The 16,494-nt window shown below is 46.4% G+C and overlaps 1 protein-coding gene across 2 annotated transcripts in view; it reads right to left on the bottom strand.

Moving 5' to 3' along the window:
* LOC119164459 (excitatory amino acid transporter) overlaps positions 1-16,494 on the bottom strand; it is a 166,260-nt gene that overhangs the window by 14,618 nt on the left and 135,148 nt on the right. For both annotated transcript variants that reach the window (XM_037416651.2, XM_037416650.2), the window contains exons 5-6: positions 15,042-15,217; positions 760-886 (exon numbers count right to left, since the gene is read on the bottom strand). In XM_037416651.2, coding sequence (XP_037272548.2) covers positions 760-886; positions 15,042-15,217 — 303 coding nt within the window. The remainder of the gene's footprint in view (positions 1-759; positions 887-15,041; positions 15,218-16,494) is intronic.

Genomic DNA, 16,494 nt, shown 5'->3' with positions numbered 1-16,494 from the left:
TCATAATCATATGGTGGTTTTGGGACGTTAAACCCCACATATCAATCAACTTTAACGAATGAACGCGTGGGTGATTGTAGTTCATCTGCATTTCACGAATGGTGGGTGTGGAGTATCGCAAGGATAAGTTCAACAGTAGCATGCACCGAAAAATTAAAAGGCTTGACACACTGCGGTTCTGCTCTCTTTGTGCAGTGCTCCCGGCATCCCATAAAAAATAAGATTTAATCTGAAAGGCTACACTAAACGGTGAACTTGGCATTCTAAACTGATCGGTGTAACGAGCATAAGTACCTTCAAACTATCAATTTTAGATATTTGTAATTTAGGAGGAAAATCAGGCAAGTAAGGGCAACATTGCGAAAGTCACAAATCCACGCTTTCCTCATAGCTCATCTCCCCAGATCAGCGGCGTAGCCCAGAAATGACACACCGTACCCCTGCCCCCTCCCCTCCTAAAAATCGAAAAAGCACCCCCCCCTTGCCCCCCACCGAAAAAAATTCTGCCTACGCCCCTGCCCCAGATACGCGAACGTAGCCTGCGAATGTTGTTGTTTGACTTTATTAGTGAAGTTTATCACGCAAAACTCTCAGGCTTTCGCGAAATGGTACAAGGTGCTGCGATTTCTCGCAAGATTGTAATTTCAGCGCACTCACCGTTTAATCGTTACAATAAGGAAGCAACATGACGCGAAGTAACGAGCACGTTCTTTTTCCCGCTATGAAAGAGAGGTACCGTGCATGTAACAAGAAACGTACCACATGACCAGGACGACGATCTTCATGATGATTTCGTTCAGGCTGCTGAAAAACTGCACCATAAGTTCCGCATCGGGTCCCATCTGGCCCGCGATGATGCCGAAGGCGATGCAGAAAACAATAAGCCCTAAAAGAAGGCAAGTGCACTTAGCAGGTGCTTTCAGTTCAGAAAGATATGTGCTAATAAATATGTATGTCTAAAATTACGACAAAAACAGATGAAACATCGTTCCTAGCACATCTTCTAGTGGACGATCTTCGTCAGTTAGTTGAAGCATGAATCGCAAATATGTCTTGCAAAACCCTCAAAGAAAGACAAACAAATGACAGCCCTGCTGTGCAGCAACCCCTAGCCCTTTTCGACTTCGGTCCTTTTGAGTTCCAGGCAGCCAAATAAATAGATCCTGCATACGCAACGCTCATCAGTCAAAGACACCACTCGGAGTATAGAAACACCCCGGGAGCGTCACTTACGAATTCAGAAGACGGCTACAAAAGCGAGTAATAATTATGACAATAGCACACAGGGGATTTGGACGTGTGCAGCCCTCACAGTAATTTTGAAACGGCCACTTCTCAAGGGCTATTTCATCATTAAAGCTGACTACATTCACGGGCGCTTGTAAAGCGAGAATCAATTATATACTTTAATTTCAGCGCTATAATATATGACACCAGAACTTACATTGAGACCACGAAGCATGATGTAATTTCCGGAGTATAAGCGAGACCACACATAAGCAGGTTTAGGAGAGGGAAGGATCTTACGGAGGAGGCGCACATTACAGGTCCTGGAAAGTGTCTTACGGCCATTGGCGTGTATGCATCGTGTATTTCTAATACCTCCGGCAACGCAATCTATCGGTATATATACTGATGGCTCAAGAGGACGAGAAGGATGAAAGTTGGAAAATGCCGCAAGTTTCCTCATCCCTACGCCTTCTTTCAGCAAGAGTAATTAAAGAAGATAACGTTATGAACGTCTTTCAACGCATAATCACTAAGCACACTTAGATGGCGACAAAAAAAAAAAAAGAAGAAGCGCACGCAGTGAGCGGAACAGGATAAAAAAAAATTGCCCGCAGCTTCCCTCGGGGGAACACTGAGGAGGATGCGGACCATATAATTGGTTAACGGGGTGTTAAAGTGCGACTTACTTGGGTCGATGGCTAAATTGGTTAACGTGGTTGTGAAATGGGGTGTTAAATTGCGACTTACTTGGGTCGATGGCTAAATTGGTTAACGTGGTTGTAGGAGGGGGTGTTAAATGAGTGAACGCGTACACACGTATGCGAAAGGGCGGCGCTGGTCGAAGGGACGTCGATCATTGTGTTTGTGGAATCGTTGGCATTCATTTCACCGCGACCTTGGACGTCGACGCGCCGTACAAACCAACCGACGAGCGGCAACTGAGCGAGCGAGCGCCGACCTTGAGTATATATACAGCACGATGGCGCATGCACTGTCAGCTGTTGAATGTTCTCGAAGCGCGACGCCACATGCGCGTCCACTGGAGAATCAGGAGAATTGTAGATGTCGAACGCGGTGTGTAGAGGAGGAAGGGTGCACAGATGGTGGAGGAGTGAAGCGCGCGCGGTGTGTAGAGGAGGAAGGGATGCACAGATGGTGGAAGAGTGGGCGACGGCGCGACGGCGCATGCGCACGCGTCAGCTGTCGAATGTTCGAGAAGCGGTGCGGACGGCGCACTACAAGGCGCGAGTATAAGATGCTCCGCATCTAAAACATTGGACTTCTCAGCCGCTCAGAGAACGATGCCTCCTCTGAACACAAAGCCCTGAAATGATTTTTGTAGATGGCTCACTTCCGCTTACGCTGCCTATTCGGCCTTTACGTTGAGGTATGTCTTAAAGGGGCATGTTACAACTACGGTTAGATTTTTTTTTGTTTCATGTTCGAGTCCAAGCCACATACATATTCGCAATGCCCTCGCAATGTCTTTGCGAAAAAAAAATGCTGACACATCTCCACGCATTTGAAAAGCCTGGGGGAACTTTGGCCAAAGCGCGTCGACAGTATTGCGAAAAGACGAATAGCAGACGATGATTCTTAACGCCATAGTCAACATCACAGTCGCAATAGATGGCGCTGCCATCGAAATCATGACGTTTGCTGCAAACTTCGGCTCAAGTGTTTCACACAAGCGCATTCACACAAGCTCACTCGGATCACGTCGGTGGCAAGTTACCTTTTCATCCACTTTTTTTTTCATCACATATACATCGCAACCTTTGCGTCTCTTGGCATCATTGTCTGTTAGTTATCATTACTGTTATGCCCATTATTCGCTTTCTTAAGCGCCAATAGTTACAAAACAATGCTCCACATTCAGGCCTTCACTCGCCAGGCTCATTTTTACTTTCGCAAGCCACTACCAAATACCGGAAGACCGAGTTACATCAGACGCCGCGTACCAGCCAGCACGACGCCCAGAGTGTGCCCGACAACTCTCCATCGACTCAGCCAGAGTGAGGACATCGGCTCGTGAAAAGAGTAATATATAGCAGATGCAGAAGAAAAAAAAAAGTGCCTGCTTGGCTTCACGAACGCTACGCGATAAACAGAGGCGCGCAAAAAGGTCAAGTGCGACGCTATACCATCAAAGCCTCGCCACGGCCTGGAGGATTCCATCGAGAACATCGAGGCACCCCTGTTCCCAGGGGTGTCGTCCGACAACGCTTTTCGCCGCGTGACGACTCTCTTTGCGCAAGTGGTTGCACGAGCGATATAGTGCACCCGGCGGGTAAAAAGAAATACACGAACAAGATGACTACGACAAAACGAGACACGCATTAAAATATCGGGTTGAGCGACCGCAGTCGGTCGTGACGGACCTGGCGCTGCCATCCAGATCTTCTGCGAGTCGTGGTGTGGCCGCGTCATTGGCAACAGCTCGCAGCGCCTATCGTATTACGTCCGCGACTTTGCGAAGATGGTGAGAAATAGCTTGGGGAGGCAGAGAGCTCTAGCTGAGCGCCGCTCTATCTCAATAAAGCTTAAAAAGGGTTGTGGCTCGGGCGAGTTGGTAATCCATGAACTTAGCTTGTATTAGAGCGGCACGTATTTTTTATTTTTTTATTTAGAAAATACTGCAGGCCATCTGGCCCATGCAGGAGGGGCAGGGTACAACATAAATACATGTAGAAAGCACAATTGAGCATCATAAACAAGTCAAGTAACTATAAAGAAACAACTCTAAACCAAATATAATTAGAAAATGGTGAAGAAGTAATTCTGTGTTGATTCAGTCGAGTCCAGATGATCAAAAGGTATTAGTTTCCATTCTTCTATGGTGCGGGGAAAAAGAATATTTGAAGAGTTTAGATCTGAAAAGGAAAAAAACTCCCAAGCATTTGCCCGAGGGTGAACATGGTTAAGTGCGAATACACGGGGTGATGCTATGATGGGTATTTATTAATTCGCACTATTATATTTATTATTCACACTATGGTGCCTTTATGGTGTAATGGTTCCTGGGAATCGCAATTTGATCACACGGGGGAGTTTACGTTAACTCACTGGCGAAGGCCAACGGATTTTGCCTTTACTCCCCCTCACGACCCGCTCTCGACGGGAGACTGAGAGAGAAGGCGGGCACGCGAGAGAGAGGGGTGCGCGCGCAGCTGCAGCGAGCGAGGACAGCGGAGGAGCGACACCGATATCAGCGTCGCGTCCGTGGCTTATTCGGTAGAGCGTCGCGCTGCGGCCCGCCAAGTCCTCTTTCTTTTAAAGATAGAGAGAAGACTGCGGACGCCGCCGACGGCGGTGGATGGTTTGGGGTCGCTTATAAAGTGTATTCACACTTAAAAAAGAAAAAGACGACACGTACGTCAAAAAAGGTAGGCGCTAAAATGCTGAGAGCATTGTGTTTAGTACCTAGCTTTCTTGACATCTGTGTTCTCTTTTCCTTTTAGATGTGTGCCGCACTAATGCAAGCTAACTTAATAAAGCGTTTGCCAATTAAACAGCTCTGGCTGACTTCACGGTAGTTGAATGCTCGTTTTGGACGTTGTCGAGTTTTTTATGTATACTCTAGAGGGAGCTGTGGCGCTAGTGTCGCTGGGAGCTGCAATGCGTGGCGCTTTAGCGACAATGACAATTATGTGTATTACACGGATTTGCCTACTCTTCGTACTTCACGTTCCTTTTGACTTCACGTGACTTGAAGCTGCTTGGACACGAAAAAAAAAGAAAGAAAATCAGCGAACGCTCAGCAGTTGCGCTTCACCACCTTCCTTAATTTTTCAGGCCTACCACTTCAAGTCGGGTCACGAAGTTCAAAAAGGGTCCGCAATTTATTTCGAAACAAAACCGAAACAAAGCAGTAAACGAAGCCACAAGTGCGATTCTCCACCCGCAAATACGAAGAATACGGACAAATCCGTGTACTACCCATCATTTTCATGATTGCTGAACAATCGTAGCGCCAGTGTCCCCTCCAGTTAATTTTAGGAAACTCCATGCGAAGAACGAATTGCTCAAATAGCAACAGGAAAGATGACATGGCCGACAAAACGAGTTCATCTGGAAGCTGGGAGTTGAGCTTCTGACGCTAGGCGAAAGGTGCTGCTCATCCAGTTTAATCTCGAATTTATCGAGATAGATAGAAGGGGCAATAATACTGAACTCGAAGCAGTATAAGTTCGCAGTCAAGGAACAGGTGTTCACCCAGGCGCGAGTTCATGGTGTACCTCACGCGAGGCTCACAATACGCGCACAAAGCCCCCGTGTTTGCAATACCCTCATCTAGTCTAACTACGAGCCCACCAGCCATTTTTTTTTAACGAGTCGCACGTGTTGCTGGCGGGAACAACGAGTATTGTGAAGGCTTGTAGTTCTAGCTTGCAACTGCTCCTGCTAGGCGCCTGTTGTATTGCTATGAATGCCAGTTAAATAAGTTCACTATTGCTCGACTCCAAAAAAAAAAAAAAGAAATTTCATTGAACAGGTTCACCGTCAAAGCCATTGCTGTTGTTTCAGTTGCAACAGTTATGTGTGAGTGTAAACAAGTTTCTAATGAGTCGGCATAACCAGCAGCGTATTCAATATCAATTTTTAACCTAAAGGGTGAAGTGCGAAGAGAGCTTCTGTCTTGAAAGCTTGTTCATGTTCTCTGCTCTCTGCGCTAATGAATTATGACGCCTCAACTGTGGCAAGTTTTCTCTCAATCTTTTTGCGTACCGTCTGGTACATCTCTATTGTATTAGAGTGCCCCATGTGCCTGATTCTACTTAATGTTTAATTTCTTTAGTAGTGTCATGCTTTCAGTTTGACGCGTTCGGCCCAGCAGTCGTAGTCTCATTGTCAGAAATGAGCGCAGCGCATGATCTTCAGATACCAGCGAACATGCAGAATTTGATTGAGAATAAAGAGCTAAGAACCGCTACCAAGACCTTGCCATATAGATGCGCGCTCTTGTTTTGGGCGGTCTTATAAATGGCTGTGGGAATCGGAGCGAGGCCAGTACTAATCACCCCAGCGCTCGCCACGCTAATGAGATCGGAATCCCCGCGGCAGGCGAAAGGCCCTCACGAGGGAGCCGTTTTAGCGAGCGTTAACTACGAGAGGCGACTGCGTCGTAACACGTGGTTACACAAAGCTCCCAGCATTCAGCCGCGATCACGTAATTAATCAGTCAAGTTGGAAATAAAGAAGGCGACCCGTCGGGCGACAACGCGCTGGTGTTGCGCACATGGCTCACGATCTTGTGAGAACATCCGTCGGAGCGAGAATGTACCGCCCTATAGCGGACATAAGCCACCTCTTTCTTAAAGCAGGGCTAGGACAACCATCTATAATAATAATAATAATAATAATAATAATAATAATAATAATAATAATAATAATAATAATAATAATAATAATAATAATAATAATAATAATAATAATATAAGCGTCTGAAAAAAAGAAAAAAGATTCTTTGTTGTCGGAAAACTCCGTAACAGACAAACAGGCTAACTGGATAGTGATATCAGTGGTCTGATGTGCTAAATCATGACAATATCATGAGGCACATCGAAGCGAAGGGTTCCGGAAGCTTTGACTATCTCGTGGTTATTAACGTGTTCACAGCACACGAGCGCCTAGAATTTCATTATCCATCGAAATGCGACCACCGTGGTAGGGATTCAACTGGCTTACCTTTCGGTAATGGGTAGAGCACCTGCGAGAGAGAGCAGGGGGTAGTAATCTGATGTATAGGATATGAAAGATGGGAAATACAACCACCCCAAACCTACAGCAACTAGCCGTCACTTCAGGACACCTCTACAGCCGTTATAATTACGGATGGATGCTTGGCAGCAACTGGGAGTCAAACCCAGTCAGTACCTCCCGCGTTAGAGGCGGACGCTCCAGTGCCCTGGAACCCACCTTATGCTTCCCAAAATGCTCACTGGCCTCTTCTTTGTAAACGTTGCTCAAAACCCTCAAACGATTACGTTCTTTCTGTGCGTGATGTCATTGCTCATTCGCAACCCTTGTAAAGTACGCGCATCCTTGAAAAAGCCAATGACTCGTCCACTTCGGCCACATCACTCGTGCTACCAAGCACACATCACTTTCCGTTGGCAAGTGGTCCGCCCGATTTACACTTGCGATAGCGCGGAGAGCAAGGGGCTGCTAAGGCGATGTACTTAAAGCGAAGCGAGCACTTCAGCAGCCGAGAGTGACTCGGGGAGAAGTCGTGCCCACTCAATTCTGGCTGGGTGCCTGGGTCATGTGTTCGAAATGTCCGTTTTAAGCACTTCGGGCATTACCAAAAGGGAACGCTGAAGAGGACACAGTCAGAGACCATGCCGAAAGCGTTCCAAATTGAACCGCAGAAGCACTGGCGCGCTTAGCACTACTCGAAAAGTGCGGGAGGGCAATGATAGAGAACCAGTTATGAAAGGTGAACAGGTGGGCATGTTTAGCGCTTTTGAGATCTTTTACTACTATAACAGCAATCATGTGTATGCAATGTTCCTCATATGAAAAATATCAAGTGTCCCGAAATCCCCGTACTATAGTACTTTCGGTTCTTGATTGTATAAGTAAAAAAGGAAAAAAAAACCCTGAGTCGACAAGGCTTAAAATTATTTTGTTACGAAGTACCCTTCGCCCCACACGTTCACCCGTATGTTTGACCACGTGACAATATGTTCAACGGTACTCATGTTGCCGGACGTTGAATAGCATTAGTTCCTCACTTCTGCACTGTGAATTATGGCGCTGGTTTACGGCTGCGCGGGAAGTTACATTCAAGTAAAGTCTTGCCAGATACACTATGTGAGAGAGCCAGGCAGGCGAAGCTCAGCCAATTAGAAAAAAAGAAAAGACGAACGTGACTGCAAGTGTCGCCAACGTTTTTAGCCTTTATCTAATCTGAAGCCAGAACTGTCAGGCATACAATAATCACGCGCAACGCTGAAGCGCACGCGTTATCCTCACTGATACACACCCGGACACTTGTGAACGATATTAGATAAACGCTAAGTGTGAACAGCAGGCAGCGACAGCATAACCACAGATTACAACAAGAGGAAGGTGATAGAAATAACAAAGACGAAACACTTGACGCCACGGCGTACAAATGCTGATGAAAAAAAAAAAGAGATTGCTGATAAACATTCTAAATTAGCATTTTCATCCACTTTAATTGTTTGAAGTTGATTGTGTGGAAGAAAAATTCATCATACTCTGGCATGATTAGCGCGAGAGAGCGCTAAATGCAATTATCTCTTGTTTGTTCTTGTTGCACAATTCAATTGTTAATCACCTTTTTGTACACGCGAGTGCAAATGGAGCACGGTTTCGCAGGAAAATAGAGGCCTGAATGGAGGAGAGCCTAGTTTTTGACAATTCACTCTAAGAAAAAAATGTAGTATTCGAGGAGTAGTTCTGCTACACAACAATAATCATTTGACTAATTCGCATTTTCTTTCTTGAAAATCCGGAGCTGGCCAGTTTACCGTCGGGAATGCCATGTCACACGGATAACGCGCGTTCACGACCGCGAACCAGCGGAACCATGGTGGTAGCGCGAGGAAAGCACTCGAAGTAGATGTAGAATATTGTTGTGTAGCACAAACACTCCCCAAATGCTGGATTTCTTTTAGAGTGAAGTGTTTGTGTGGCCCAGATATCAACACGAACGGCCCATAGATGAAGCAGACACGGCCACTTGTCGACAATGCGCCGAAGAAATCAACGTCTCGTCAAACCCAGAAGGTGACAACGTGGTGCCAGTAATAAATCCCTCCATCTCTCCGATTGACGTCTTGCATCCTTAACAGACAAACGCCTCAAATAAATTCCCATACTTTCAACCCCTTCGCAACGTTCTTTTCACACACGGTTGTCGTTTCTTCGCGCGCACTCAGGCGAACGTTTTGCAAGCGAATGAAAGAACCGTAGAGGACAACGGACCGGCGACAAGGCCGGCTTCCAGGTTCGTCGCTTCGTTTTAGTCGCGTTCCCTTTAGTACGCACACTTTTCACTCGTTTCCGGACCTTCCGTCACGTAAGCAGGTCCCTTCATTTCGCGCGACCTCGAGATGGCCTCTCGTTCCCGCATTCTGGGAGCGTACTACACCAGTGGGCCGTCGAATTTCCTTCAGGCGACCCGCCCCTTCATGTTTCCATTCTACGTCCCCGACCCTTTCCATTGCCCCCTCTGGTTCCCCTCTCGCGCTAATGCCTGCCCGCGCATCCTCTGTGGTACTCAGGGGCGCTTCAAGCCAGGCAGGCGGGCATTTATCTGGTTCATCTCACGACCCTCGCGGCAGCGGAGAGAAACCGCAGCCCACCCAGACAGCGTGTCCTTGTGCACGCATCTAGTGCAAGTGAGAATGCGGTGGCCGTTGCATCGCGAGTTGAAGGCGTAGCGCAATTAAAGGCGCGCCGTTCTTTTTTTCTTTCCGGGGCGCAGGAAGCGTGACCGTGGCCCCCGGCGACTGGCCCAGATATTTACACGGACGGCCCAGCCCCTCTTCTAGAGTTTCTACCGCGACCCTCCGCTGCTCCCCACCCTTCTATTTCCTGCATCCACGTACGTGTGTGTGGTGCCAACTCTCTCTCTCTCTTTCTCTCTCTCTCTCTTTTTGGAGGTTGCAAGTTAATCGCTCTTGCAGCCGGAAATTCTGACGCTTTCGCAGTTCGATCACGTGGGCTCGGAGTGAAACCTCGACAAGGATTTACACTCTTCGGTTGAACAGTTTATTTGGTTAATGCGCTCTCTTTGTTTTCTGGCGCACATCACCTCAACGCAGAAGCTTCGACTAAAGGACAATCACACGGCTGCAATCACGAATAGCCCCGCCGCGGTGGTCTAGTGGCTAAGGTACTCGTCTGCTGACCCGCAGGTCGCGGGTTCGGATCCCGGCTGCAACGGCTGCATTTCCGATGGAGGCGGAAATGTTGTAGGCCCGTGTGCTCAGGTTTGGGTGCACGTTAAAGAACCCCAGGTGGTCGAAATTTTCGGAGCGCTCCACTACGGCGTCTCTCGTAATCATATGGTGGTTTTGGGACGTTAAACCCCACACATCAATCAGTCAATCACGAATAGTTACAGAAAGTGCAAGAAAACAAATCATAATAATGTTAATGATAATAACATTATTGTTTATTTTCAACATGTTACATGTCAAAATGTTGCATGTCAGGGAATGGTAAGGCCGAGGGCAGATTAACTGCCTGACAATGGCCCTACCACCCAAGCACTGTTTCAACAGGGTTTCGAACATATATAGATTATACAATTAAATAGAAAGCGGAAGCACAACGCTATGATCAAGCAAACGGATTACTCAAAAGCTACAAGTGGCGCTCAAGGATATTATTACTTCCTTTCTTTCTCTCTTAATATTTAGCTGGCCCGGCCGCGGTGGTCTAGTGGCTAAGGTACTCGGCTGCTGACCCGCAGATCGAGGGTTCAAATCCCGGCGGCGGCTGCATTTCCGGTGGAGGCGGAAATGTCGTAGGCCCGTGTGCTCAGATTTGGGTGCACGTTAAAGAACCCCAGGTGGTCAAAATTTCCGGAGCCCTCCACTACGGCGTCTCTCATAATCATATGGTTGTTTTGGGACGTTAAACCCCACAAATCAATCAATCAATCAATCAATCATTAAATTTAGCTGTGCATCAATGCTGGATCAGCACTTTGCGGTTATGTAATAGTTCAGAATAGCTATAGGTCCGGTTCTGAGGCTCGATACAACGCTGTTAAATAGGCATACCCACTTATCATCGTCGTGCTCATAGCCCCAGACAGTTTCCTAATATACATTAGAGGGAACTCTGGCGCTGGTGTCTATGGGAGCTGCAACAGACGGCGCTCCAGCGAGCATGGGAATGATGGGTAGTACACAGATTTCTCTAATCTTCGTACTTCTGACCTGCTTCTGGCTCCGGGTGTGTTTGTGTGGCTTGGAGCAGTTTTCTCACGAAACAAAAACCAACAAATGTTCAGCAGTTGCGATTCACCATCTTAGGCTTACCATTTCAAGTCAGGTCAGAAAATTGAAAAGAACTCGTTCTTTCTTTTAAAACAAAACCGAAACCAGCAGTAAACGAGGCCGCAAGTGCAATTCTCGACCCGCAAGTACGACGAATAGGCAAATTTGTGTACTAACCATCATTCCTATGGTCGCTGCCCGATCGCAGTGCCCCACTAGTCAATTTTAGGAAACACTATACCACACATACAACGTAGGCCGAAAGGGCATTACTATTTGTGTATCTTAGGACAAAATTACGGATGGGAGACGTGATCCGCAAGTTGTTAGCTGTCGTCTTTAAAGGCAGGAGGGATAAAGAATTGTTAATGTTTCATCCTCTTCGCTGCGAGCAATGTGCTTCAAATCCCGGCAACCGCTCAGCCATTTTATGGGTCATGGTGATGTCAGAAGTTACAGGGCTGGTCAAAAGTTCGCAGGCCACTATCCCATGTATTTCTACGGGAACGTGGCCAGGAAACTTTTGATCTCCCCCCCACCTCCGCTTCTGCACATCACCACAAAGACAACAGGAACTTTGCGCACATAAACATCGACCCTTCAGAACCTTTGTTTCTAAATTAACAGACATGAACCGAAACTCTGCCGTTATTTTTTCTCCCAGAATCGCTCTAAGATAAGAAACAAAACTGAGTTTTATGAAGGGCTTTTTTAATGCCTTTTTGCTAGTTGTGCACAGCGTGTCTGATGCCTATATTGCCGACTTTGTTGTCTTTTTATTTTAGGGCAACGCTTCTGGTTATCAAACTTTTTATTCCTTATCAGATTTTACAGTCAGAACACAAGATGTGGTTATTTCACACGAAGGGATTAACAAACGAAGGGATTAACACTAACGAAGTGCATGCTGAACATTTCGAGTGATAAATGCATACGCGCGTAAGTACGTTTTCTATTGAGTAATGACGCTACATTTCATAATACTGACAGAAAATCTTACGATGAATTGCTTCTTTCATTAGTGTCCGCTTATTCCGAACCGTTATGCTGTGAACCTGGCGTGAGCGCTTCATACTGCTTGTGGTTCAACGTTCTGACTGTTTTATTCATTCCTGTAATCTCAGCCTAGTAAGTGAGACCACGAAAACATGACACATAACGGTCGTCATTCCCTTCCCGGACGTGGCGTGTGTAATGTTTCTGCAAATCTGTATTTTTTTCTTTATGGTGCACTGTTCGCGCTATCATTTTGAATCTTACGTCTCCCTTTCATGTGCGCTTCTTTGTCATTTCGTCGCTGACTTCCACAAAGTGCTTACGACATTCACGTGGGGGACAGCTGAGCGGAAGTAGATAGGCCGAAGACGTCTAGCTTCGTGACTCAGACGTGTTCGACAGAACATTAAGCCAGCGACAAATACCAGCTCATTGAGCGATGCCATAGTGTAACTGGCTTGTAAGTGTGTTGGTGATGCCGCATATTCATTATGAGTAAACAAAATTATTGGCTCCTTATTGTTCAAGTCGGTCAACTAGTGAATGCCCCGCTTCCCCTTTGAATTTTCGCACCTCACTTGCACTTACATCCATATGCTTTGGCAGGGTCCTGTGGGTTTCACAGACATTGACAAGGACATAAACTGGTGGCAAACAGTCCATCACAGTGGGTTTGAAATAAGAGTGCGATGCGAATACAGGGACAGAAATAACACGGACAAGCTTACAGGATCCCGCTTTCGCGAGGCGCCTGTTATACTAGACCACAAGGAAGATGCCTAAACGTCACACTGCGGGAACATGCGTGTAACGTTCGCAGCAAAAACGATGGTTTTCTGGCCCAGCATGTGAGTAGATGGGGCTGTGAGGTTAGGTTTGACAATACAGTCATGGTTATTAAACACAGAGTTGAGCACACAGGGATTATCATTAAAGCTGGAAACATAGCGGGCGATAATTTGACTTGCATGAGCCAGAGAGTGTGTTGCTGGGCCGCTTAGTACATACTTGAAGAAACGGAGAAACCAGCTTGGGAACGCGTACACAAGAAGAGAAGACGTGTATTTCAGATTCAGCGTGTGTGTGTCGTCTTCTCTTCTTGTATACACGTCCCCAAGCTGGTTTCTAGGTTTGCATGAGGAAACCTGTTCGATAGCTCTGTCCCATAAGGAGCTAGCGTTTTTGGACAGTCGCAGACGCCTTAGGCGTCAAGGGATCGCTGTAAGGCAAAGTGGGCGTTGGTAAGGTGAGGCTGATATACACAGATATTTTATCAATTTTGTTATGTTGGTTTGCGATTTTGTCTTATCGTATGTGCTTATCAAATGATTACTTGTCAGTATATATTTCCCTGCTGTTCGATTAAACTTTCAGTGGTAGTAAGCGCTTGTCCCTGTCTGTGCTGTCCCTGCGCACTTATCGCGCTCGTATTTCAAACCATCACGAATCACCAACTCACGCAATCTACCATTTTCACAGTGGCTCTTTCAGATCAAGCACAGACCCTCCAGAATACCCTAGACATAAGGGTAAGGTGAAACCTTGCTGCCCCAACGTGGGAGCCATCTGCGTCAACCTAAGTGTAGATCTTCAAGACCTGAATGAAATTCACCCTACCTACCATACACAGTGCTGCACTGGCCCACCTTTGACTAAGTGACGACACCAATTGCTGACGTTAGGTGATGATGTCATTATGTGATGACGCTGCAACATGATGTTATATGGCCGTATCACAGCATGCCGTTATTGCTACGTCACATGGGTCCTTGAATCACTCCATTCGCCTGATATGTCTGGCTCAAGGGCCCAAGGAACGCGGCGCTAAAAGAGCCCCTAAACCAACTCCGACAATTTTTCAAACATTTCACACGTTGAGCTGTGGCTGATTTGTCATTTTTTTTTAAATTTACGGACATGTGTACTCCATGTGCGTTTTATCTACTGAGACGGGTTACGGCACTTGGAGAGTAAATTGCCTTTTTTGCAAACCCTTATACTTACGTTAAATTTGTGATCAATGTACATTACACCATATTATGGAACAGGATAATTGAAAGTAGACACGCGAATCATGTTCAGAACGACGTCATGATTAACGACACCACAGCTGAAATGCTACAAGCCGTGGTCGCGCATCAAGTTCCAAGAAACAATGATTTCTCCTGTTCGGCGTTTGCGACTCTCCAAGTGACGTGCGGAACGTCGATATCTTGCATCTGTGTTGCTATAAACAATCGATGCTACCATTGGTTGAACAACAACCTACGACTTCCGGTTGTTCTGCAAGCAGCTGCCCGTGCTTCTTGCTGTTCGTCTTCCTGTTCCTTGCGTGTGCGCGCTGGCGAATTCACCAATGCCGCCTGTAACGCAACGGTCAATTCGCTAGCTTACCAACACAGTATAGTGTGTAGCTTCCTTAAAAGCTGTGCCAACTGAATCAAGAACGGAGAGTAGCCGAGAGGCAGACATTTGACGGAGCCGCGGTAACCGGGAGTGGACACTGTTTAGAAGAAGGCGTCGACTATGACGTGCTTCGAGTAAGATTGGGAGGGGCATGCAGCGAGGAGGGTAAAGTGGCTTTGGGAGGGGAGACTAGCCAACGAATATGCGGTAGCGAAGGGAAGAGAGAAACAAGTGATCGCATCGTTTCGATCATCAAACGCGCGCACCTCCGCTACTACAGCGCCGTTTTGAAACAATCGAACGCCTACGTGTTCGCTCTATATAGATTCGTGCATAACTACAACACCACACCTGAAACTTGACCTCTGGTTGGCTTGGGGTTTTCGGCTTCATCGAAACATTATTATTCGAACTCGTGCAACTCACCGAGAACGTTGGTTCCATCCTTGAACTGTAGCGTCCGCTTCAACACGTAGGAGGTCGCGTTCGTGGCATTGACCATTTCGTCGGGGTGTATGAAACGGGGCTTCGGCTTTTCTTTCACATACGTTGTCTCCACCTGTTGAAAGCAGGCCTGCAGCAAATTTTCAGGAAACATGTTCCTGCAAGACAAACGCAAGCACCCCATCAAGGAGCGTTCTCTGGAAGACCACAATAAAGTTGGACCAGTCATGGTCTTCTGTTTTAATTTTTTTTTTGAAATAGCGCCCTTCGACGTAACAATACTACATATTAACACGAGAGGCTCATCACACATGAACAAGCAAGTTGAACTCGTGCACAACGTTTAGCAAGGATCTATGGAATGGTCCTTTTATCTACCCGTGTAAGTTCAGAGGGTGATTTGGAAGGTGACCAGTGCCATGATGAACATGCTAACTTAGTACACTAGCAACCCTTGGATATGTGCACCTTAACCTCTTAATTACCAGCGTACCAATTCCAGGACACGACTTCTTAAGAAAATTACGCAGCAGCAAACTGCCCAGTGTCATTGAAAACTAGCCTCTTTGTGGCCCAAAGTGTACTTCAACCATTTCCCATGAGCGAGCAGCAGAAGTCAGCACTGCTGGTGTGCGAGCTAAAGACAGTGTGGAGGGCATATCGCGCAGCGTTCGCTTACTAAGGAGTAACTGCTGAAAGTATTGAAAATAGTATAATCTTTTTGGTACATAGTTGTGCGAACAAAAGTCACGCTATTGGTCGTTGGGAATCATTAAAATATATTTGAAACACTGAGAGCTAGAATTCACACTTACTGCAACGTGTTTGCCACGTATGCAGCTAAAGTCCTTATTCATGAAAAATTATTATAACCTTTCAGAAATGAGATTTTTGTAGCAGTGTCTTTGCATTTGTGAAAACAACATGAAACAATACTTTGCAAATGGCATCGCTTCTTCTTGTCTACAAAGAATACGTCCCGGTATCATGAGTAAAGCACGTGGTAAGATGCCACCGGCTCCAATGACCAGCCGAAGCTGGTGAACCGGGCACGTTCGAAGATGTCGTTCAGAGTGCTCCCGAACATTCAATAGCTTAACCACATTCAAATTTATCAAGTGAAGTTTCATCCTCATCTGTCTACATGTATTGTCTAAAGCAATCCGGCAATCCAGGCAATTCTGATTTCGGGGTAAGTAGAGGAGAGGTTTTATCACATTGCGGAGCTGATGTTTATACACTTGCAGAATACCCCAGCTTGGGTTTTTAAGGAAAACAAATTAAAATAAATTAAATAATCATTATCACATGGACTTCTTCATCCTTATTTATTGTGAGGACTAATCTAAAAGTTGATCTGTGCCTAACGCGTGATCGGTTTGGCAAATATCCCGGTCGTGTTAAATATAATGTCAGCTGCTACATCATGACGCTG

This window comes from Rhipicephalus microplus, chromosome 8 (assembly GCF_043290135.1).
Source record: "Rhipicephalus microplus isolate Deutch F79 chromosome 8, USDA_Rmic, whole genome shotgun sequence".
NCBI classification, from domain to species: Eukaryota; Metazoa; Arthropoda; class Arachnida; order Ixodida; family Ixodidae; genus Rhipicephalus; species Rhipicephalus microplus.
Note: the sequence above shows the minus strand (reverse complement) of the source record. Positions and strands in the feature narration are given on the sequence as shown.